Source organism: Aulostomus chinensis, chromosome 3 (genome assembly GCF_037954235.1).
Source record: "Aulostomus chinensis isolate RoL2024-O1b breed Wild chromosome 3, RoL_Achi_v1.0, whole genome shotgun sequence".
Taxonomy (NCBI): domain Eukaryota; kingdom Metazoa; phylum Chordata; class Actinopteri; order Syngnathiformes; family Aulostomidae; genus Aulostomus; species Aulostomus chinensis.
In genome coordinates this window covers 19,856,770-19,882,856 of record NC_141322.1, presented here as the reverse complement: position 1 = coordinate 19,882,856, position 26,087 = coordinate 19,856,770, and the positions used below count along the sequence as shown (strand labels likewise).

Below are 26,087 nucleotides of genomic sequence, written 5' to 3'. Positions count from 1 at the left end.
AATCGCGTCACAGTCTATAAAGATCAAGGTCTTCTCGTGTTAGTTGGCGCAGTGGTGAGCGTCAAACAGTTGCTGGAGGAGGAAATGAGGATCAAAATAATAGCATGATCTCTGCGCATCAATAACCTGACAGGATGATGCTAGAAAGAGTTAGAGACATTACAACATCCTGTCAGCTCTTCAGAGATGAAGCGTCACGTTATGTTCCATTTTGATGCCTTGTGGTCCGAACAAAGCTGCAAATATTGCCTAACGGTGTCCGTCTGATGTTCACATGAGCTCTTTCAGTTCAGATTTCCTCAATACATTGCCCTTTTTGCGCTGTTCCAAGTTAAACATTTTGTAGGTCATAATTCAAGTTTTTTTGTTGAACAGTTTGGGACATGGCAGTAACACACCAGACCTTTCATCTTTGTGACAAAATTAAAACCTGAATATTCCTGTTTTTTGTTTTTTTTTCCTTGCATGATGTATAGAAGCTGCTGAAAGAAGCAGTACTCACAGAATATGAAAAACAATATTCACAAACAAAAATACTTATCACACCTGTGGGGCAAAAACTGCAATAAATATGTGTGTCATATGTTTACAGGGTAGTACTCATTGCGAGTGCTGCGATTTTTTTTTTAATATAATTGTAATTTATTTACTTAATCTTTTTTTTTTTTTTTTTGATGCAACAAATTACCGGACGAAGTGAAGTACTTTAACTTTACGCACCATTCTTGGGCGTCAAATTACTGCAGAAGAGGATGTGTGAGGTATGGGTGTGAGTAGGCGGGGGGCAAAGCAAAGGAGGCGGACCTAGAACGACCCCCCACAACCGGGCTTTCTAGTGTCTCTTACAATGCTTTTTCTCTGAGCGCATTTCTTGCTGCTGGCGTGAAGAGCGACGATCCGAATGTGCGTAAATACACACGAATCGAACTCGCTACGATTGATTGACTGAGAACATCACCGCAGTAAGGAGGAAGACGAGGTTCTTGTCAACGGAGGAGTTAACCTGAGAGCTTTGACAGAGACCAGCCTTTGGTAAGACTCAACACTTCTCCACGGAACGACTTTTGTGCGTTAAATGTAATATATTTGTTTGAGGAATGTGTGTGTGTGTGTGTGTTTTGGACTTACTGGTATCTTCAGGCTTGGCTGTATTAATGTGGATTATTTAATAGAGATACATAGCACTGGGGGGAATAGATATTATAGATATCTGGGGCTAAATCGACCAAATGGCACCGGTGCTTTGTCTCTTACCGGGGGGTTAATCGATAGAAATGAAGCGCGTGTGTCCTCTGTGTGCGTTGAGCGCCAAGTTCCAGATGTCATGACCACGTGGCTCCACGACCCGGTGACAGATTGTTGTCCAGTTAATGCCCCCCCCCCCCTCTCTCTCTCTGTCTCTCTCTCTGCCTGTTTTACATACACACCTAATAAATTACAGATTAAAAAACCATCAGATACTTGAAATCAGTGTTTCTTAGTTTCTATCAAATGACTTCAAATGTTAATTTATGTTTTTTTTTATATGAGGCAAATGTCTTCATTTATGATTTCTAAAAATCTCTAATATAGTTAGCTGCTTTAGCTGCTTCATGTGTTGGTGGCGTCAAAGTCCATGACGCCCAGACATAGTTCTTTTCCTTAGGCTTGTAACTCATGATGTTTCTCCAGATGATAGTCTGTTTGATTGGGATTATGTTGGCAGATTATTCAATTTTATCTGCTCATGTGCAATGCAAGCAGCAGCTAGAACAAGCAGCAGCCATTTAAAGCTCCTTGCCATTGTAATTGCAGGCTAAATATACTCAAGTGGGGGAAGAGCTCCCTGTGTGCTGCACATTAGGACTGCTGACAGAGCCTAACACATGCAATTGTGTGTGTGTGTGTGTGTGTGTGTGTGTGTGTGTGTGTGTGTGTGTGTGTGGGATCATAATGTTTTTATAATGTTTTTGCATAACAGGAAATTTAAAGGTTCCCCTCTGTGTTTCTTGACTGCAATGTGTGTTAGAGTAAATTATTTTTTACATACTTGTGCAAACCAAATGAATTTAGCTTGATATGCGTTGGCTGGCTGAACAAAAAGAAGAAAAAAAAAACCTTTTATACTTTCTTTGAGCTGCAAATGTGGCAAAACCTCCCAGCCATCTGTTTTTCAATCAAATATTTCATGATGAATACCATCAATGTTGAAATTTCATATTGTTTAAGTATTATTTAAAGCTAAAGTGCAAAAAAAACAAAACAAAACAAAAACACCACAGATCATCCCTCATTTAAATTAAGCCTTTTTAATTAGGTTTATATGATCGTAAATGAAATGAATCCGGAATGAAATCTGTTTTTGGACTGTGGGTGAAATAAAAATTGAACTTGTAGAAATCATGTCATTAAATAATTTTCTACTTCTCAATGACAAATCGAAATAATAACCGTCAGGCTTTTGTGCCCTTAAAATTATTGTCAGTTGCAGGAGTTTTATGTGAACTATCCCTTTAAAATCCATGTTTGACATGTTCTACCGCTCTGCTACGTTCCCTGTTCATAACACTTGCTATATGCCATTAGCATATAAATGTTCGTGATTCTACAAGTTTCCATCATGGCTGTTTTTAACACTTCGGACTGGAAAAGCTGACAAGTGCGTGGCAGGTTTCAGTGCTGTGAAACAAGTTTTGCTTGAACGTAGGTGGTGGATCGTTATCATGAACGCTCTCACCGTCTAGCTGACAAAATGCGAAACACTGAAATAGATTGCACATTCGAGTGAGGATTATTTTCAAGGTACCACATATTTTCACAGTGTTTTAAAAACTTGGTAGATTCAGGGGGCAGAGTCTGAAATCAGCCAGTGTTGTTTTTAGTGAGGAGGTGGGAAGGGGGGGGGGGGGCTTTGACTTTGGCCCCCAGTACCCTATATGGGTTTTCATGCTGGGTTCATCACAGTGGAGAATGAGCAGATAAGACCGGGGGCTTCGGTCAGTGACCTCAGCATGCGCAGCCATCAAAGTGGCCGTGAGTTGGAGTAGGAGCCGGACAGGTGTGTGGCGAGCAGAGCCCCAGTCTTGATCCATGTGGGAAGCAGCCAGCTGTGCTCTTCTGTCACACCAGAGACCTGTGAATATCTGTACGCCCGAGTCTCTGGTGTCAGACACGTCAGGTTATTATTATCTTTGTGGAGGACGGTGTGGCTCAGGAAGTGGGTTGGTGGTCTAGTAAACATGGGGTTACTTGTTTGATCACCTTACTTTGAAATTCTCTTGAGCAAACACTGAACCCCTCATGAAATACTGATGTTTTTGTAAACATCCTGTGGGATTGATGTATCATGTAGTTCTTTTTCCTCACACAGAATTAATTCATGTAGTCTTTTCTAAAAGAGTCTCTTGTGTGTTTTGTAGAAAGCGTCACTTCAATGAGCTCGTTCACAATGGGACAGTCGCCGCTAAATGATCTCAGTGCCGCCGTAGTCCACTGGGAGCCTTTTGTATTTGAAAACTCTGAAATTTACCACCTTTTCCACTGCAAGATACAAAAAATGTTAGTCTATAACTTCTGTTTCTGTTAGGGTATTTCAATATTGCCGTGTGAAAATGGAAAAATGGATCAAACTATTTAGTTACAATAGTTAATTTCTGATCATTTTTGTTTCGAGCTCTCATTTGTGATATTCTTGGCTACATATCTGTGAGGACGCGACTGGGATGCTCGTATATTTTCCAGTTTTTGCAATCCGACATTGTGACACCCATGTTAATAATTAAATTGCTTCTCCAAACTGCAGTGTAAACACAGGAGGAGTCGGCGTGTGTGTGTGTGTGTGTGTGTGTGTGTGTGTGTGTGTGTGTGTGTGTGTGTGTGTGTGTGTGTGTGTGTGCGCGTGATGTGATACTGGGTCACTGCAGTGCCTGTCACAGCAGCTGATACAAACCTGACCACCATCAACACTTTTCATGTGATGTGCTCCATAAACACTTTGGCCTCCTGACAACAAAGAGGTCATGTGCGTAGAAACAGACTTGGTTTTGCTGTGATTTACGATATGTCGCCATTATTTTAAAAAAAAACGCAGCATATTAATAAGATAATAATTGCCGTTCAAGCATGTCTTGACATGTAAGCATTAGAGCTGCCTGGAGTATTTTCCTGGAGTGTGATTGGCCAGCTGCAGGTTACTGAAGTGTTTCCTAGAAACCTCCCCACCCCCCCAGAAGGTCAACACTTACTCCTAATTAATGAGCGATACTGATTCCTTATGTAAGAGTATTTATAAAGCTGCTCATGTTCCACTGTTTTGTTTTGTTTTTTCCTCAGCTAGATGTCAGTCACTCATCAGATAGTCTTGCATTTATAAGATAAATATTTGGGCACTTCTTGAGCTCCCATAAGAAGTTGCTCAAGGGAAATGAGGCGTAATATTAGAGGCTTGGGGGCCAAGGGCATCTTGCTCTGCAAATCACCATTTAAATGTCAGCTGAGCTTAATTTTCTTAATTCTTGTTCAAACACAGAATGTATCAACTGCTTTGTAAAACAGCTTGTTAAATGATGTCTCCACTCTCTTTTTTTTTTTTTTTGCACTTTAGTGCTGCTCCCTGTCGTGACCCCTCAGACTGCGTGTGTGTGTGACGTGAGTGTGAGAAAGAATGAAAAGAATGACATGAGGACGCAGCAAGAATTTACGATATTTATTAGATGTTCCATAGCATTTAATAATATTAGCGTTAGCGTTGGTGATGATCCCGAATGGCTGCCTTTGCCAAGAGGCACTTCAGTATTGAATCATGTTCAGGGGTTTTATTGCCTTTAATCAAGCTGAACTGCACACAGTTACCAGTCATTACTGCTGTATAAAACCAATAATCTCCATCTGACTGGCAGTTCACCTCATAAGTATAAATCGCAGAGCATTGAAAGAACAAAACACCAGCTGCTAACTTTCTAAAGAAATGTTGTGTAATGTAAAGTATGCCGTTGAAAGAGAGGCAACATGGTTTGTGGAGTCACTTGCGCTTCCTCTTTTTTTGTTCTTGTCCTTACCAGAACCTCTTGTGACGTCGCGTCGGTCGTCTGCAGAGATGTGCCAAATGAATTTATATGCATGAAAAGCTCTTGTCTGGATTGTACGTCTTTCCTCTGATGAGCCAAATTCTACATTTCAGCCTGTAGATTAAAGAGAATATTCCTGCTTGATGGTAGTTAGATATTCTTTGTTTTCAACTCTCTAATCGGGAGAATGTTCTGTCCACTTTCCCCCAAATGTTTAAAAGTTGCCTGTTGGACTGGATTAGTCAGGCAAAACAAACCGCCTGAGACCTGATCCACTAACACAGTGCCAAGGTAAACGCTGTGTTTCTAGGATTTTTAAAAACAGACAGGGCTTGAATCTCTGGGGCTGATGTGCGAGTCAGCTCAGTCACGTGAGTGTTAGGTTACATCTTTTCCATAGGAGGAGGAATGAAACATTATTGTAGCTCATCTAAATTTGCCTGGTTCGAATAACTTCATTTATCACTTTGATCCAAATCTGAAAGTTAAAATATGATATTTGGATTGTGGTTTGTTTCTCGGACATGAAAATGCCCCTTGGTGAGCTGTATTTTTTGTTAGATTACAGATTTGATTTTCCAGTCTGATTTGCACCAGTTTATTGGATTGATTGTGCTCAGAAGCAATTGAAAAGCAGCATGATGCATTGCAAAAAACAAACAAACTCATTTTTTCGCACTCAGAAGTCATTTCATATAAAACGCATCCATACATACATATCACATACATGTAAATAACGATTATGGCAGAAGACACATGGCATGAATAGACTTTCAGTTGTTCCCAATAACCCTAATGGTCAGTAATTAACATTACGTGCATGTGTTATTTCCAATATTTCATACTGCAGAAATGCGCTGTAATAAACCGACGGGGGAGAATTGGAGATTGGGGGGCTGCTGGCGGCTGATAATGCAGGAGGAGAGCATGTGTTCCTGTGTCCCCGGCGAGCACGTGGCCGTGGATGAGCTGGTGCTGCCAGGCTCTCTTGGCTGAACCTCGTGCTTGTTCCTGATACACCACAACCACATGGGCATCTCCTCATCTACATGTGCTCACCCACTCTCACCATGCCTGCTCTGGCTTATGTTGAACTGTCACCAGGGAAAAGTTAGAAGATAAATGATCCGCCCCCCCCCCTTTTTTTTTTTAAATATATGAGCTTTTCTATTGCTTTAACAGTAATCAACATCCTGCCCACCTGTTCAAACATTTCAAATATCAGTGAAGTGCAGTTACTCAGAATGAGACTTGTCACTCTCGTACCTCTTCGTTGCTGATTTGTTACATAACAACAAGAACGGTGGCGTCGCTCCTGGTGCTCAGCCGAGGAGAGGACGCTCACACAGTGACATAACTGACATTTCTATGTTCATATAACAGTTTGTAGTTTATCAGAAAGCATCATTTCAAAAATTCTTCTTTTTGCTGTCCTCAGCCAACGGTTTTAATTGAACCATGTAACACTCAGAAATGTGACTTTTCAAATCAGTTATTGAACAAAGGCCGAATCCCTTTTTTGTTTGCGTTAACAATTCAGATTAAAATATGATCTGCATCCAGTCCTTACAGCCGTGCGCCATCGCTCCAACATAGCAACACTAAATCCTGACCATCATTGACATTTAAAAAAAACTCAAGTCAGCCAAAAGTTTTGAATAAAGAGTTGTATTCCTAATTCAAAATCCCAGAATAAATTCAAACAGCAATAAACAGACTGTTTAATTTCAGTCCGCCATAAACACTTGGAAATATTGCAAAAATCTTTATACTGTGAAAATATACCTGTCGTGGCATCTTATTAACAATATTAAAAGATGTTGCCATGAGGAAGACGTTAATGATTATATGATTATTATTATACGATTTTTAACCATAACCTTTGTAAGATTTTCCTTTTTCTCTGAAGCAGATTGTACCATCATCTCATTTTTAGATTCATTGTTAAGGCACGAAGACAGTTTAAACAATTATCCATTTATTCAAGCATTTAGCATGATTAAAAACAACCAAACCTTCTCTGGAATATTGACATTACAGTCATTGTTTAAGTTAATCTTTTCTCTAAAAATATCTGTTAATATTAACACAACAAATCAAATATAACCTTGCTTTTCCAGGCGATCCATTTTGGGTGATCTGCAAACAATGTAGCCGGGAGAAAGCGGGGGGAAATTGTCATCAGCCCAACATTAAACCACATCTGTGAAGCTTTAACCAGCTGTCGTGTGTCATCCCGATGCACTGAGACACCCAGCCAGCGATTAATCCATCGCTAGATTCAATTTCATCTCAGGAATAGAACCAGCAGAGCGTCTTAAGTTATCGGTCTTTTGAGAAGCCATGATGTGCACGGCTACCTGATAATGGACTCGGGTTGTCCTTGGCCTACATGTGACATGTCTCAGCTCTGTTTTAGTTTGGTCTGTTGTACTCAGGCTCTTGCTTGACTGTGTCCTCCCGAGTGTGTAAATATTAGAAAGTTTGTAGTTGGCCCAGATTTAGAGGTCACTGACGCACCGTTTACGTTGAGGCAGACCCAACGTACAGGCTGTGCGTAGTGAGCAGGTATAGTGAGAGGTGTGACCAACTGGCCCGGATAGTGTAGCTATAGGAAAGTCAGTTATGAATGGGAGACGCCACCAAATCGAGCACTAACCAGACATTAATTTGGCAGAAGGGCAATTTTGAGCAACTTCAGGAAAAAAAAAGAGCACGAACCAGATTCTAAACCGCAAAATTCTGTAAACTTTAGTGACCGATTTAGAATTCAATAACCATGAGACAGGCTGTGTTGCAGCATTCTTTTTGTAACCGACCTTACAGGGCCTTTTCCTCAATTTACAGCATTTTACTCTCAATCTTTTGAGCATCAAACATGTTACATAGAAAACATTTATACAGAATAAAATAAATTTAGTTTTATCAAGGTGATTGTATCTGATTTTATGGTCAAGTTAGGTTGTTTTATCTGACGCTTCTTGTCGTGAATCACATGATTGTCTATGCTATATTTTTTCTCACCTATGAAACCAGTTATCATGTCAATTTCACAAGAGGAACAATCATGGACACTTTATGTTGGCCAGTTAAAATGAAGCACTAAGCACCTGTTAGGACACAAATTGATAAGGGTACCATATAAGAACGGGTACTGTATGGGTGGAAAAACATCACGAGAGAAGCCTACTGTGTGTACTGTAAATAGAGTGATGATGCACATTCTCAAATATGTGTGTTATTGATGAAAACTCTCATCACATGCGTGTAATGCCTGTTTGTCACTGATGATACATGACATCATGTGTCGTACGCTTCATTTTTTTTTTATCTGACCTTGTTGGAAATGATAATTATCAGCAAAAGAGAAATATTGACCTTAACTTACGGACTTTTACATGTTGGGCTACGTTGAGGGTTATGTCAATTTTGAGCAAATAAGTGACTGATAAGGCAGCAGCTTTGAAGGACTACAACTAGGTTTGGGTTTCTTAATGGCATAATGTCAGTCACCCTCTGGAACTTTAGCTAACAGTGATGTTCTGGCAGGGGACACAATTGGGCCGCTGTAAACTGGCACAGCGGAAACAGCCAACAACGCACAGCCTTGTTTCTGAGTTCAAGCTGTGAAACGAAGCCAAAGACATCTTTTTATCTTTTGGGGTTACGGGAGGTGCTGCTTGTTTTGTCTAATAGCCAGTTGCCAGTGATAAATCACTTGACAGATACCAACTTTCTCACCGAGCCATAGTTACAGCAAACACCGCGCTCATTAGTACTGTCAACAAGTGTAAATATACAGTAATAACTGTTTTGCAAGCTGTTTTTTTTTTCAGGTGCTGTTATAGTTTGAGTGATATTCTTGAAACTGTAGAGACCGCTGTGCAATTGTTTAAAATGTGAGTGAGTATGGGGGGGGGGGGGGGGGGGGTGACATAAACTATGCTAAACACAAGAGCAAAAAAGTAAAAAAAAAAAAAAAAACCACGAAAAAAAAATGTCAGCTAGATCTTGACCTTTGACCATGTTTGGGCTTATTTGCCTTGCTGAGTACTGATGTTCTGGAAATCACAAAAATGTGTTACCCAATCCATTTAAGGTAAAAAAAAAAAACCCTCTTGAATAAGGCAGGCGCAGTAGATGAAGGTTTAAACTCCAAAGCAAAGAAGACACTTTGATTTATTTCAACATATTGGTTTGTCCTGCCTTCCCCATGTACATACGCACACGTATAGAAGCTGCATCAATGGTCCAGGTAGAGGATTGCGGCGATGCCTTACCTTGGACTCGCAGAAAGTAAATGCATGCAGTTGGAGAATTACGTTGTAAGAATTTACAAAAATGGCATGATGATAATGCCATAAAACTTCAAGGAGATCCATGGGAAATGAAAAATAAAAAGTACAAGTAAATAAATATAACGTGAACTTTTTTAATGTACAAATAATCTTATTTTATGAAACATTCAGGGAGGAAAGTCAAGGAGTAAGTTATAATAGAGAAAACATGAATCTGTCACTGTCATCAAGGATAAAGTATAGCTTTCCCAGAGTAGCCTCGATAGGTTAAGGATCACATACACTACATCGATAAAAACATGAATCTGTACAGTGCTGTATGTTTAAATAGTAAAACAGCACTATAGAAACTAAAGTTTCCATTCTCACCGAGAGAAAATGTTATCTTAGCTTATCGTTTACATTTACATGCTATTCATGAGAGTGAAAGTTGAGAATCACAGAGTCAACAGAAGAAGGTAGAAGTCACAGCAGCAGAGAGGAGACCAGACAAATACTGCGTACCGCGATTCACCGCCCCTCATTGAACACACAAGAGACATGTTAATGTTCAACATGGGAACTATTCATACGATAGCTATGTTGCTATAGCAATGCAACATTGTAGAACTCTTGAAATGTAATTTCAGCCTTTAATGATTAGAATGTGAGAGAAAAATAGATATGAAGACTAAAGAAAAGGAGGTACAGCTTCACATCAGATTAGTTTGAGGCAAAGAACTTCTGTCAGTAACAGCAACGTTATTTATTTTGTCATGTGTTTCATATACTCCCACTTCATCATGCATGGCCATTACCATTCTCTCACAATGCAAAGAGACGAATATGAAGACAGCATATTGCTGAGTTCCACATCCTCAGTTTTACTGGTGAAACTGATTTAGCTGATAGACTTCAGATTCCATCGACAATCTCTGGCAAATAATCCCATTAACTCACACTTCAGGTTCAGTTGTTGCATATGAAATAAACAATCAAAAACTCATTCATAGTGAACCCCATACGTGAAAAAAGACTCAAAGAAAATCTGTTCTGTGGGTTTTTAAACATGCAAAGTGTTCTGAAAAAGCTTTTGCTGTTATTTATGGGAATCACTCATGTTAGAACAAGCAGTCACCACTCGGTACACGTGTGACTCATGTCCTCTCTCCCTCTCCTCAGGAACGCGTTGAATGACTGGGAACCATCGTCTTCACTGAACGCACAGCTAAGAGAATCTCTTACCAGTTGAATAATGGAACCTACTCAGTCAGAGATGAGCATCTTAACCAACGGGAAGAGTCACGACCTCAGCGATGATGTGGGTGTGCCAATGAAGACGCTACTAGAGGAGGATCAGTGAGTGGTCCTTTCATCTCTCACACACACACACACACACACACACACACACACACACACACACACACACCGACTCCTGTGTTTACGCTGCAGTTTTGCTTAGATGCTAGTAAAGCGTTTTAATGCAGCATGTGATTAGAATGTTTGGATTTGTAGTTAAACTTGTGTGAAAAATAGTTGTAGTATTTCTTGTAAACTAAAGCTAAAAAAAAAAGTACAGTTGTTACATTTTTTCCCCCTGTGATAAGAATATCATATTAAGGATAACAGGTGTTGTGTGAGTCACATTAAACATGTCTTAATTCCTGCATCATGTTTGCTGTTTTCAAATGCATGTTTACTTTATTTGGTGCTTACGTCGATGGGCGGATCCTTGCACAGAAATGGCACTCAAACAGTCAGGTATGACAGGATTTAACTGTGTATTGGATTTTAATATGAGCCAAAATATATAACACGTGATTTTTAATACAGCGTGTGTACAGTCTTATCAAGACATGTAGAGACCGTAACAGCCATGAACGTGTCCCGTCTAGATTTGATGACCCCGATGGAGGACTGGAGAGTGAGGAGTTTTTGCCAAGTGGAGATGGAAAGAAGCCCATGCGATTCACAGACGTAAGTGTAACAAGAGGGCTCTTGCACTGTCAAGTGCTCAGACAATAAATTCACACCTTTATAGACACATGGAGGAGTTTGACCATCATGTTTGTTTTCTTCAGCTCTAAAATTAATGTAAGCTTTTGTTTTCCTCCTCAGTTTGAGGGAAAAACCTCTTTTGGTATGTCTGTCTTCAACCTGGGTAATGCTATTATGGGAAGTGGAATCCTTGGACTGGCCTACGCCATGGCCAACACCGGCATCCTCCTCTTCCTGTGAGTAAATAAATACAACAGATAGATAGATAGATAGATAGATAGATAGATAGATAGATAGATAGATAGATAGATAGATAGATAGATAGATAGATAGATAGATAGATAGATAGATAGATTGATTGATCAGATTTCTAACATCACGTCCTCTCATGGGGCACCACACACATCTTCCTTTCTTATCAAAAACTAGCACAGTCACCTGTGTTGAAATGTAAACTGTGTGTTGTGTGTGTGTGTGTGTGTGTGTGTGTGTGTGTGTATGTGTGTGTGTGGTGACAATCCAGTGGGAAGGAGGAGAAGTTGAATATTGAATAGTGAAGTGCAGTTGCAGTATTGCTAATAATCAAACTGTTTCTTTCTGAGGGATTACAGTTGAGGACATTTAAAATATGGTAATTCATGACTGTTAATCTGCTATATTGTGACGTATTTCCTGCGGAAAAAGGTTAGACAGGTGGGGAATAACGAGAGTAATTTGATTGAGATACTGTAAGGGTGAGGCGATACTAGTAGAAGGCCATCTTGTGTCTGATGACTTTAACTGAAGCAAAATGCCTCGATCATTCCCTGGAGCTGTCACAGGCCCCTCTGTCCTCAACATGAATGCATTCCAGCCAGTGGTCCCAGAACCACAGTATTTTGAGTGCTACTCTGTCTGGTTGGTTTGCCAGCAGCTGTTTGTTAGTCTGGAAGCTGAAGTCCTGCAGCAACCTAGCCCTGTTGTTTTCAAGCAATTTTGATGGTATGGATTTGGATACTTCTGGTCCATACTGGGTACAGATGTTTCTGTATGCTATCCCTGCTACTTGGTTGTTCCTCTCCATGTATGCTTTTGTGGCTAGCATGTAACCCCCCGCTACTATGTGTTGGACTGTCTCAGGGGTATCATTGCACAGCCTGCACTTTGGGTCTGATCTGGTGTGGTAAACGTTGGCCTCTAGGGCTCTTGTACTCAGGCCCTGCTCTTGTGCCGCCATGATGAGTGCCTCTGTCCAGCCCAGCATCTTCCAGCTCGGTGCTGTCCAGCTCTTCATCTTTGACACTCTGTCCTGGAAGTCTGCCAGATGGTTACTGGTTCTTGTTCTGGGGGGTTTCTGTGTTCAGTTGTCAGGCCCATTAGGCTTCTCTTTCCAATTGGCCTTTCCAGTACTTTTCTATCTCAGCTCTTGGTGGGCCTGGTTGGTTGTTATTCTCCTGCCAGTGGGAGTACACTTCAGCTGGGTCAATGGAGAACATCTTGGTTATTCTCCTGGCCTATACTTCCTTGGTGAGTCTCTTCAGTCAGGTGACCAGAGCTGTTAGCCTTTGTTTGGCAGTGCCTCTGGTATGGATAGCTTGGTGTATTCCCGGGGCACCCCTTTATCCATAATATTTCCTCGCAGCAGCTCTGTTAGTTGACTAACTTCTTGTTGCCTTTATTTTGGCCTCTGTCATTCTCTTCTATGGAGGGTATCTTATTCTCCATGTCCATGTCTAGCTTGTACCTTCTGTAGGTATTGTATTCAGCGCAGCATTTACATCCATGAGTAGATCTGAGGGTACTTAACATCGGTGTGGGTTGGAGGTTCCAAGATTCCTGTTGGTTCACGATCTTCCTTCTCAGGTCAGCAGCTCTTGTATTGAGCCACTATGACTCTATTATTTGTATCACTCAGGGTAGCATTAGCGCTCTTGCCTAAGGACCCTTATTGGATGTCCCCTTTCCATGGCTGGGATTCAAACCCCCAACCTCCTGGTTGAAATCTGTTGACTTTATATATATATATATATATATATTTATATATATATATATATATATATATATATATATATATTTATATATATATATATATATTTATATATATATTTATATATATATATTTATATATATATATATATTTATATATATTTATTTATTTATTTATATATGTGTGTGTGTGTTAATATAAATATGTACATCTGAATATATGCATGATTTTATGTGTCATTTTATTCTGTATGGGAAACATTGTGATCCTCAGGTTTAACACAAAGAAATTAACTGTGCTCGATTAAGTGTAATCACAGTCTTTGGCTAAATTCTGCAAAGATGTGTGAAGATATATTCCTACTCACCATATCACTCCTCCTCATTAGGTATTACATAATAGAGGATCGTTTTTTTTTTAAGTTCTTGATGAGATGAGGGCGTTCTCAAACTCTTCTACTAGAATGTACAGTAACTATATCATACTCTGCTCTAATGGTACTTGTACACGTTCAGTTGGCTGCTTGTTAAAATATTAGAGATCTCATCTTGCTGTCATCTGAAAGTTCATATCTGCTCAGCTGCTCGTTCAGTCATTCGCTAAGTATTTTAACTGTCTGTAAACCTATAGGATTTATTTATATATCCGCAAATAAAACATTACTTAAATTGTAATTATATATATATATTTTGTTGTATAAATTTGTGTATTTTATTTAGATCTATTTGTTGACCAAGTATAGAAGATACTTCTACTTGGGAGTGGGCCTATCATTGATGGAGCTGGTTACTTATAGAAGAGATTTAGTATCTGACATGGCATCCTGTAAAAGATCATGTCCCATAATGGGACGACTTCTATTTTTACTCCCTTTCTAGGGCTCATGTCTCTGCCCTCGTTGACGCATACACACCCCATAACGGCCATAGCCAAGAATAATTAAAGCCCCAAGACCCTACATGGGGCACCTGGATTACTCATTTACTCCACACATGACCTTGGTGCTCCTGATTGTTACCTCCACTGATGAGGTTAGGCTTTCAGCGCCGCTTGTTTGTCTGCCAGCAGGATTACGACAAAACCAGAGGGCCAGTTCCTGAGAAAATTGGTGGAGACATTTGGCACCGAGTGCATCTGAGAAGATTTCCTTTGACATTTTCTTTTGTATTCCAATATGGAAAGACTTTTTTTTTTTTTAGATCTTCAGCTTATATGAAACAAGGCATATAACTACAGATTTATATTGGTGCAGCTGTAGAGAACAAGCAGCAGGACTGTCCGGATGAAGGCTCAACTCAGGAAGTCGGCCAAGTAGGCGGCCTTGTGGAGCTTTCAAGTTGCACATTCATCATGGAAGCTTAAATTAAATAATAGAAGCAATTGAAAGTATATATACATTACATGTAACCTCTTTGTGACCCTTTTTTAACGTAAAGAAACCATTGCTAGGGAGCTGTGACTCTCATAGTAACATTTGTGTGTTAACAAAACAACCTGTTAGGCGCCTTTATTACCTGAGTGTGTTGACTTAACATTCCCGAGAATGACCTGAGACTTTTCGACCCACTCAGACATTTTCTCCATGACACAGTAGAAATAGTTTCACCTCAGAACAATGTTGATTAGTCTGACCTCATGGCACTTGTTCAAAATCTTTTTCGAACAAAAGTTAGAAAAAAAATGATACCCAAAATGGAGGGATGCAAATTTTCTAGTAAATTTTGAAAATTTCCATCAGAAATAAAGCTCTGGAATTATATATTTATGTTGTGTGGGAATTCATGGAAATGAACAAGAGTAAACTGGGCCCGTTGGTGTATTTAACTGTGCACTGTGCATTCTTCCATCACATGCACAGATCATCAGCGCCTTTTACATTACTGGAGGGCTTTTAGGCCACGCCCCTGCACACACTGAAAGAATCTATTCAAATAAATAAAAGAAGTCAAAATTTTCATCTTAAAGATCTCAGTGACAAATGTTTGCATCCATATCTCCTTATGAGAATAACAGTCTTTTATATTTTTGTCTGAATATGATAGGTTAAATTGAATTAGAATTACACCCCCCCCCCCAAATTAAAGGAATATTCCTGTTAATTCGACTCGAGAACTTAACATGGAGGGAGAAAAAACCTGAAGCTGAACCTAAGATCAATCACAAGAGCTTTTTAGGCATGAACCTTACCATTTATATTTAATACCAGTTTACAAGCTTTTATGCATCTGAACACTTTAGAAGTAAAATAAGCTGATTTGCTTTTGCTCTGATGTCGATGCCTCTAAGACATTTCTTTGACCTTTTCATGCGTCCACCAGCTGATACACAAATAGATATTCTCAGACTTCCTGGACATATTTCCAGTGAGACATGGGAATAGGGCAGTCATGAAAAGCCTGGTGATTTGCTGAATATTTCACCAAGGACTCCAGAGACGAATGATTCTCATTCAAGCAAAACTTCACTTTTCTTGAGATGCAACACAGTCCAGTCAATTAAATGCTCATTTAATAGTTTATGGATGTTGGAGGGTTTTATTTGACGTGGTAATGCAGCCATTTGGCCTCCATATGTCTGTAGTGATCCCCATCTCTGTTGTAGCTTCTGGGTCGTCACCTATCCAAAAATGCTTTGCGTAAAAGTCCTGGGAAAGGTGATGGATGTAGGATCGGCCTCTGACCCATCAAGAATGTGGAAACGAAGCCATGTGCTTCGTTGCTCAGAGCTCAGAGCCTGTGTAGGAGGGGTTATGAGAAATATCCATTCATGTGTAGGACTACTGACCTTCATCAATGGAGTGTATTGATAAAATGACTTAATTTCTGAACAATAACATGCTGACTATTTGTTCAGTTATAAAGCAAATGAGCTCATTTGTACAGAAGCAGAATGTGATTCAGTGGCATCCAGCTGAGGCTGCCAGGGAAGTTGAGATTCCCAGGCATACTGAAAATGTTTTTCAAGCATTGAAAAAAAAAATGCTGAAAAGCAAAGCTCTCGATCTACTGGTTAAGCTTCCTTCCCACTCTCACCTATGGTCGTGGGACTGAAAGAACGAGTATGTGAATACAACCCAACGCTATGAGTTTTCTCATGGGGGAAGCTGGTAACTCCCTGAGGGATGAGGTGGGAAGGTCAGTTTGTAAGGGACTCAGAGTGGAGCTGCTGACTCTGTGCGCAGAAAGAAGCCAGTTGAGGTGTTTTGGCATGAGTAAGGATGCCTCCTGGCTGTCTCCCTAGGGAGGCGTTCCAGGGACATCCAGCTGGGGGGAGGCCAAGGGGCAGACTGAGGACCAGGTGAGGGGATTATGTCTCCACACTGGCCTGGGAACAACTCTGGATTCCCGTGACAGAACTGACCAATGTAGCTAGGGAAAGGGAAGTCTGGTTCCCCCGCTGGAGATGCAAACCTCCCTTAACCAACCCTGGATAACCTGGAAAACTAAAACATGTTAAAGATTTACTGATCTTAGTCTCTCCTGTAGCTTGTGATATCACAGGGTAGCAGCAGATAACAAGTGAATGAATGTAATAAGTAAGAAACAGACTGGAACTATCCAGATTTGAATCAAAGTGAGGATGTAGAAGCTGTTGTAGTAGAAGATGCAGCAGTGTGACTTCTCTCTTTGTGTCACAGGTTTCTTCTGACCGCAGTAGCAGCCTTGTCATCCTATTCCATTCATCTGCTGCTCAAATCCTCTGGAATTGTGGGTAAGCCTTCCGGTGCCTCAGCCCTTTGTAAAGAAATAGTTCAGCCGTCCATTGCGTTGATCTGTTTTTAAAATGATAAGAAGACGTGACGGTACGTGTAATTCTGGATACTTGATGAAGGAAAGTGTAAAAGACACAGTTAAAGTGATTTAAGATTGTGCAACAAAATTTAACCAAACATCCTGAAAATTAATCTCAAAAAGGATTCAAAGTTAAAAGAGTGTTCTTGTCTGTCTAGTGTGACCACACACACACACACACACACACACACACACACACACACACACACACACACACACACACACACACACACACACACACACACACACACACACACAAGTAGTCATCTACAATGAAATTGATGTTTATGTCAGAATGATAAATACTGGAAGTTTTGGTTCCCAGTCCACTTAACTTATCTTATGGCTTAGAAGATGAAAAGGAAAAAGAACGAATTGTTGTTTTTTAGAGAGTGTCTGTAATATTTAGTCAACTGCTAAAGCTGGGAAAATGTCAAATGCTTCTCAGCCCACCAAAGACGCGCATTCTCTCTATTAATTTACTTCTTCTAAAAGCCTTTTATTATTTCTGCTGTGAGAGGCAACTCTGCAACAATAACGGATGATGTTGAACTGTACTTTCAGGAATTCGAGCCTATGAACAGCTAGGATTCAGAGCCTTTGGCACTCCTGGAAAAATGGCTGCTGGTATAGCGATCACTCTGCAGAATATCGGAGGTGAGAAACCATTATGACTTTGTTTTCACAATTATGTCAACTGTCAACAAACATTCAAGATCATTTCATGGCCTAATATCTATGAGGCTGCTCCCTTTCCCTCTTTGTACTTAAATACACTCATGTTTTGTATTTTACCTGATGAATCATGAGACACGTGCAAGACGTTGAGAAACTTGTAGCCAGCCTCTGGCGCTCTGCCCGTATAGCACCAGAGAGCTCAGTATGAATCATCCCACAGAGAGATTAATTTGATGAGCAATTTGAGAACTCCTTTTGCTACAGCTTGAATGTAAGGGGCAATAATTTATATGAAAATATGATGCACTAAAGCTTTGATAAACCGTATATATCAAATAAGTTGTGTTCCTGATATCTAACTTCCCACAACTTACTCGAGGAAATACAGAGGATATGACCTTGTTGTCTCACCCCATCACTTGCATGGACTCAGTGTGATAAGTGTCTCCTTGTCCCTGATGCCCTCTCACATTCAAGCTTGCTTGGCCACATTTGTTTATATTTCCTTTCTATTGCAGCGATGTCCAGCTACTTGTACATTGTGAAATCGGAGTTACCGCTGGTCATTCAAACTTTCTTGAAGGCAGATCCCAGCTCTGAGTGAGTATGTGCTTTGTTGCTTTAACATCTCTGGGCCTGAGATTCCCAGCAGCTGTTGGTCCACAGTGCAGGTATTACGTACAAGGTCAAGGACCCTGACAGGTTGTGGGTGGTGATTATTCATATTGCACCATTCATTGATTCAGCACAGGGGGGGTGTGTTGAGAATGGAGGTTTGCAATTGACTGAGCAACGAAGGGGCACGGTTTGGTAGCAGTCAGCTATGTATATACACAACATCCACCCTCAGTGCTGTCAGCTTGTGCAGGCAAGCTGTGATCGTGTCAGAGTCAAGCCACAGACACTCTAAATAAGGCCATGGGGGACTGAAGAGGATTCCAGCTGCCTGTTTGAATCGAAAAACAGGCTTTGTTCTCAAAGGGCATTTGAGCCTCATTCAGTCCTTTCCACAATTTTCTATACTTTTTACACTGTGTAGCAAAATATCACTTGTTTTTTTCTGACGTTCATCAGTGACATCCATCTAAACCTGTCACTCTGTTGTGTGTTATTGTGTTTTCCCATCTTGGGACATGGCCTTCTCACAACTCTTATATATGGGCCTGAGCTCTCTAAAGGGCATGTGAATACATTTTAACACTGATTTATTTGGGCTGGGATCAGGTTATACGTATATCTGTGCGTATTTACGTCAGGCTCGGTGGCTTAGCTACAATAAAAATTTGACGCATGAAGTATTATCACTCTGGTTGCCTCTTTGTGTTTCTGCACGCACACTAACACACAAATGACAGCAGCAGGTGGTGTGACACGAGTGCCAAATTCTGAGGCCAAGCATAAGGACAGGTCAGTTCAAGCCCTCGTCCAAGACACACACTGTACATTTCCACTCGACACGCCTCTTGCTGCTCAGATCCATCGGGTTAGGAGAGGAAAGAGGAATGAGGGACTGGCGCTGGGGCTGGCACTCTATTTATGACTCGTGGCTCTTAAAATAGAGAGCAATGATGAGTGGCTGATAGTCAGGCCTGTACCTTTCATTTTAGATTTCTTAAAGGATAAAAATATACACCTGTTTCTAGAAATGTATAAATCTGAGCAGTCGTGATGATGTTTAAAGATAAAAAATGTATAGATACTAAAATACAAACATTCTATACTTAAGTGGACATGAAGATAAAACCTATTCTGGGCAGTTTTTTTTATTTTAAAGAAGATACTGTAAGTATTCTTAAATGAGATTTCAAAAGCTAAATAAGCTTTTTGGTTTCTCTATGTCACATGTCAAAATTCCCTGCCACTTTCATTTGTCAGCATTGAGAAACTTGGAATATGAGTTTGAAGTGACTTGAGACTTGACTTGGACTTGACCAAAATATTTAAAAACAGCTCAGGGGTCACTGAAGCCAGACACATGTGAAAACTGATCATCCAAAATGACCCACTGGCCAAATGTCCAAAGAGTAAATGTCCTACTGCTTTTGCTGCTTTCAAGGGACCACCCCCCCCCCACACACACACACACATACATACATCCACACACACATTAAATGCCTGATCCTAATTCAAACTGAGTCATATCCCACATATCCTCCTGTCAAACAGCTATTTGAACTCACGTCTGACCCCACAAGTATAGCGATTCCCACGAATATTTATACAGGGTATCTCACATGGGCGCTGCTGTGCTGACTGTGTCACCTCTACCATTGGACAGCTAATCCATCTGGTTGTGTTCTATTAAAAGGTTACGAATGACAGCTTTATCAGCTTAAATGGGATTGAAAGTATAAAGATGTGTCTGTATGCAGGATTTAGGAAACACTGGTCCGTAATTGTCTGAGAATTGTGTCCGTTCCACTTCTCGGTTCAACAGCTTCGTTGATTGTGATGGTGGAGATTTATTATCGTCATCCAAGATGATATTTATCTGTTTTCCTGAGTGTGTCATACAAAATAGTTTTTCTTTACCACTTGAATCTTCAACTCTTCAATCACTTCAATAACCAATGACTGAGGTTTGTCTATCGTCATGGCCCGACAATGTTCATTATGACTAGTTCCTTATGTAAGAACCGATTAAAAGCGAGGGAAATATCAAATGTCCTACAAGATGAGGTCACAGTGACAGATTTATCCAGGACATTGAGTCAAAACTCTGGTAAGCGCTCCTACCGACATGCATGTGTCCAGAAGCACCCATATATATCCTATATGAGGATGTGTTATGAGGGCGTTGAAGGGGAGTTGGTTTAAAGGGAGGACATGTGATGCCCACATATAGCAAAGAGCCCAGCAACATGCACAGGATTTAAAGAGAAGCCTTGCTAAGATTGGATGTGCCCTGCTAGCCCCCCCCCCCCCCCCATGTCATCAGCGGTAATTATATAATAATTTCACAATTGTCTTTTTTTTTTTTTTAGTGGTTAAGAACAGAAAAGAAAAAGTGAGGGAGTTCTCCTCTGACTTGATGTTTAGGCTCCACTGTGACTTTTCTGTAACTGCGAACTGTCACATAAATCAGCAGTTACGTAAGAGTACTAGAGCAACATAAGCAAACAAGTTTTTTGGTTTTTTTTTATCCACATCCCCGCAGCAAAGAATTTTTCCAAACGGGCTGAAAATATGACACATCAAACTCTCGGACCTTTAGTTTTTTAAAAACCTCGTGTTACTTCTCTGACTCTATTTTAAGATGTTATAGTAGACTAACAGCTACTTTTAGAAAGCTGTGAAATACACTTGTGTCTGTGTCCATCTGTGTACTCAATGTCTGTGCTTGTGTTTGAAATGTTGAGCTCACCAAAGTAAACTTTTTTTTTTTTTTTCCATTTCCAAACAGTCTGTGGTACTTGAATGGAAACTACCTGGTCATCATGGTCTCTGTCTGTATCATCCTGCCCTTGGCTTTAATGAAACATCTCGGTGAGTTAACACAAAGCACAAATACACTGTCAGCCATCACCTAAAATTATGGAAATAAGAAGTGTTTTATTCCATTTAAAACTTGTATATTTGGCTCTCGGGGTTAGACTTTTGGTTATTGGTCTTTTCTTTTTATTTGTTCCTCTTTCTCAATATTCAATCAGGCTTCACTGGCTATCCTGGCACAACTCGTAGGTTTTGGGGTGGTCGTTTTTCCTCTGTTCTAAATCTTTCAACATTTTGCTCAAGTGTGGTTATGTAACACGTGCATTTAAAACTGTCACTTTTCAAGTGATATTCTCTCTCTTTGGGGCTGTTCGATGAAGTTGAATGAAGTTATATAATTAATCATCTTTAAAGTCGAGTAATCAGCGTGTCCCTTCATTCTACCGCTGACAGAGGAAACTGTTTAATCAGAGATGACAACAGTCTCTCATCCAGCTATTGCTATTAATTGCTAGTCATGGAGCTATTTCTGCTCTCAGGCTAGACTTGTTTGAATCGTCTTTGTGTATCCGTAGTTTACAGGTATCTGTTCAGCTGAGGGTCTAATTTTTTTCCCTCTCTTTCTCAGGTTATCTTGGCTACACCAGTGGATTTTCTCTCAGCTGCATGGTGTTCTTCCTCTCTGCAGTAAGTAGGTCCATCTCATTCATACTCCCTTTTTCTCCCAAGGCATTTAAAAGCCGGCTCAGAGCTCTTGCCTAATCTTTAACCAGTTCTTTGCCTTTCGAATGCCAGCAAAACGGATTCCAGTGTGGTTATTATACTTTGCCAATCGTGAACCAAGAGCCACTAACAGCAGGTGCTGGGTGGCAGGATTATCACACCTGAGGAGATAAAATAAAGTGGCAATCATAATCAGCACAATGAGACGCACAAATGTGTTGGACTCGTCATGTTTGGATGCCAAAGTTGGCCTGCAAATCCAGGAGCAACATTTGTTTAGAAATGATGTAGTTAACTGTGGCTCTAGTGTTAGAAAAGCAGAGACATAACAGATGAACGCAGTGACATAACGATGTGGCTCTGCGGTGACTCCCTTGTCCAGGGAACAGTAGAACACGTTTTCTGAAGAATTGCTAGTTGACATTGAAGCAGCACGAACACCAGTCCAGAACTACCTTTAGGTTTGTGTTTCCTAGAGCATATTTTGATACAAATTATGAAGTATTACCTCAGAAAGTTTAAAACGGCAATGGATGGCAAAATGGCAAATGGCAAAAAAAAAAAAAAAGTCAGTTTCACAAATTTACACCTCATATTTGCAAAATGGCAGATGGAAAACACTGCTTTAACTCATATGACCGTCCAGTTCTTTCTGCAGTCAGCGTCTTCATGGACGAAAATACATCCACCACTAAAAATAATTAGAACTTGTCCAACTGAAAGTGTTTCTTCAAGAACTCCCTTCATGCTCAGCCGATGGTCGCTGCCTGTAAATGGCCAAGACATCTTGTCTTTTTAACAGCTCTGAGACCTCCTTTTCTTCTATTTTCTAAACTTATGACAAAAATATGAATGTGTGGTCCAGTTGCTCTGAATCAGTTGATGGAAACCTGTCTTTCTTTTTTTGGTGCAATGCTTCCAAAGTATTTTTAAAATTTGCTGGAAGATTAAATGAAAACACAAAGTCATTTTGCTCTTGCATGTCATTTAGGCACGCGTGTTCTCACTTTCCCACCCTCGTCTCTATTTTCAGTGGTATGTCACTTGGTTTGATAAGGCAAAGAGCAGCTTAGAACATCAAAGGTTAGGTGTTAAACCTCGGTACTCTAAGCTGACATGAAGTGGCATCCACGAGCTTGGTTGGCACATCTCACCACCCGTTACTTTTTTTTTTTTTCTTCAATTCTACCTCTGCTGTCTCGTCTGGCTTCAGGTTATCTATAAGAAGTTTCAGATTCCCTGCCCCTTCTATGACGTCTCGGCAGTCAACAGTACCACACTCCACCAGGTCATGAACCTCTCAAGCCAGGGCCACGAGTACCTCGACCAGACAGTTAACCAGGATGATGACTGCGCCCCGCGTCTGTTCACCATCAACTCACAGGTGGGTCCACATAGCTGACCGATTAGCTGGATCTTTGTCTTAACATGACGGGTACAAACCATAACAGACTTGTTTAAGGTGAGGACTTCTTACTCCATATCTGAAAGTCTTCTTCAGCAATGACTGACTGCTGGAGAGAGAGAGTCCCAGGTATTTAACCTCTTGGGGGAGCATTAATACGCCGTCCAGCCCCATGAGAAGGACAAAGAACAGTCATGCATGCTTCTCATTCTGGCCTGAGAAGAGGAGTATCCATCCACGTCATACTGGAACAGCCACTTCTAAACAGAGGAGGGGGCTTTCAACACCACTTTATCAGCCACTTTACGATGCAGTCCTGTGGTCCCTCCCCACTCACACCTCCACTCATGTGACCCTATGGCTTGATTTGTCAACAACATATGTAACCTCAAGGAGTCTCAAGGTGTTAACGACCCCACGAGAGGTGGAACGTACTCTCTGTCCAGTTTCTGTGTCAGAAACCACGAGATTCACTTACAACGCAGAGTCATGTGTTTACGTGTCTCTTCACAGACTGCGTACACTATTCCCATCTTGGCTTTTGCCTTTGTGTGCCACCCTGAGGTCCTGCCCATCTACACCGAGCTCCGCAAGTGAGTCACACATCTGCAACCTGCATTACATGAAGACACGTTAGTTCAGAATATAACACCCAAACTGTCCTCTTGCAGCCCCACAAAGAAGAAGATGCAGAAGGTGTCCAACATCTCCATCTTTGTCATGTACACCATGTACTTCCTGGCGGCTCTTTTTGGCTACCTGACCTTTAATGGTGAGACCCTGACACTTGTAAAGATTAAACAGGTTTCTGACCTATTGACATAAAAATACAGAAGAGCAGAGAAATGCTTGAGACGAAAAACCAATATTCAAAGGTGACATTGATACCGTACATCCCGATTGGAACTGGAAGAACTACAAAGACATAAACATTATGTTCAGGAGAAGAGACACAAATCTTGTCTTACTGACGCGCGCTTTCCTATGCACTTGTTTCAAACAGATGGTATTTTGCCATGCACAAGAAAATTTCACTGTTGAATACATGTGATTTTAGACGAACACAGTGATGTTGGATGCTCTTTTAAACTGACGTTTGCCATGTAGATAAAAAGAATATATTCAGTAATTGTTTTCAGAGGACAAAATCAACACGTTTTTATCCCCTATTCAGTTAATGAATATTGTGCTTATTATCTTTCAGCTTCAGTAATTTAGTCCTGGCTCCCTACTTTGGTTTCTCTGTTGCCAACATGAACATGTACTACCAGGCCTGTTACAATGGTTACTATATGGAGCTACTGTACAACAGATAAACTCAAACTCAATAATCTTGCTGTGAATCTTGTGATTTTTTTATGGTTAATTTTATTCAGGATATTTTGATATTTTTCATATTCTAATTCAAATGTGTGACCGATAAGTCTTCACAACGAAATGTAAATCACTTTTTGAATGGGTTTACCAGCATTATTATATAATATTATCATTATATCATTGTTATAAACTTCTCTTAACTCATTTCTTGGACTAATCTTATCCATCATCATTAGTTTATGGTGACAGGCCTACAGCTGATATGAGTGAGTGATTAAAATGGTCTAAATTATATTTCTATAGACAAAGTGGAGCCTGAGTTGCTGCACACGTACAACCGCATCGACCCATACGACACCCTGATCCTGTGTGTGCGAGTGGCCGTGCTCACCGCTGTCACACTGACTGTCCCCATCGTCTTATTCCCTGTAAGCTGCCGCTTCTATTTCTTAACGCTCTGAAATATTCAATGATTTCCAATGGAGGAATTCATTCTTCATCTTCTGTTTCTGACGTGTACCTACGTTCACAGGTGCGCAGAGCCATCCAGCAGATGTTGTTCCCTACCGCTTCCTTCAGCTGGTTGCGTCATATCGCCATCGCTATTTCTTTACTCACTTTGATCAACATGTTGGTCATATTCGCTCCCAACATTCTTGGCATCTTCGGCATCATCGGTGAGTTTCTCACTGAGCATAATCAGCTCCAGAGGAAATCCTTGAGATATGTATGCTGTGATTATGGGTTACTTATTTTGTCTCTGTTTACTGACTGTATCCTCTTGTTTGACCTGGGAGTATCTATTTGGTTTGGGGTCTTCTTTTTTTTTTTTTTAAACCCAAACATTTAAAGCAAAACTGAAAACGTGACCTGCTCATATGCACACAAACTGAGTCAATATTGTTGTCATACTCTGTCCTCAGATTGAAGGTTGTGTTCCATAGGTCAGAGGTGAAAGTTGTGAAAGGGGTGAAACATTTTAGCTTGATGGTTACTCTGACAAACATGAGGGAGTACATAAACTGTAGAGTATAGACACCTAAAGTACTTCTACTGCTTTTCTATTAGGATGCTGAAAAAAAGAACAACAAAATCCTTAAATCTGATTCTACTGAGTCCCACAGGTGTCGGCAGAGAATGAATAAAAGATGACCATTCATAGAAGATGGATGCGCAAATATATGTGTGCACGCTATGGAAGTCGACGCGTATGTTTAATAAACTGCGTAGTCATCAAACTTCGTACATATTGAATGGAAAACTCACCACGAAAAACTTTGGTCACAGATCAAAACATTGGAACAGATTGAAAATAATTGCGCAGATTTTCAAACCTAAATATATGGATTATCAATCTAAATGCACTCTTAGCCAATGTTCTGCACGGATACGTAAACTGAGATTTTATCCTCTTATTTTAGATAGAAAGTCCATTTGAAATGTGAATTATTTTTT

The 26,087-nt window shown here is 40.4% G+C and overlaps 1 protein-coding gene across 1 annotated transcript in view; it reads left to right on the top strand.

Annotated features, from left to right (window-relative positions):
• The first annotated feature begins 655 nt into the window (after positions 1 to 655).
• slc38a3b (solute carrier family 38 member 3b) overlaps positions 656 to 26,087 on the top strand; it is a 28,015-nt gene continuing 2,583 nt past the window's right edge. Inside the window, exons 1-15 of the mRNA XM_086199391.1 lie at positions 656 to 1,032; positions 10,505 to 10,681; positions 11,063 to 11,083; positions 11,218 to 11,299; positions 11,441 to 11,556; positions 16,924 to 16,997; positions 17,642 to 17,734; positions 18,274 to 18,355; positions 21,159 to 21,241; positions 21,816 to 21,874; positions 23,124 to 23,294; positions 23,829 to 23,908; positions 23,987 to 24,087; positions 24,936 to 25,060; positions 25,165 to 25,309. Coding sequence (XP_086055517.1) covers positions 10,578 to 10,681; positions 11,063 to 11,083; positions 11,218 to 11,299; positions 11,441 to 11,556; positions 16,924 to 16,997; positions 17,642 to 17,734; positions 18,274 to 18,355; positions 21,159 to 21,241; positions 21,816 to 21,874; positions 23,124 to 23,294; positions 23,829 to 23,908; positions 23,987 to 24,087; positions 24,936 to 25,060; positions 25,165 to 25,309 — 1,336 coding nt within the window. The 5' untranslated portion in view covers positions 656 to 1,032; positions 10,505 to 10,577. The remainder of the gene's footprint in view (positions 1,033 to 10,504; positions 10,682 to 11,062; positions 11,084 to 11,217; positions 11,300 to 11,440; positions 11,557 to 16,923; positions 16,998 to 17,641; positions 17,735 to 18,273; positions 18,356 to 21,158; positions 21,242 to 21,815; positions 21,875 to 23,123; positions 23,295 to 23,828; positions 23,909 to 23,986; positions 24,088 to 24,935; positions 25,061 to 25,164; positions 25,310 to 26,087) is intronic.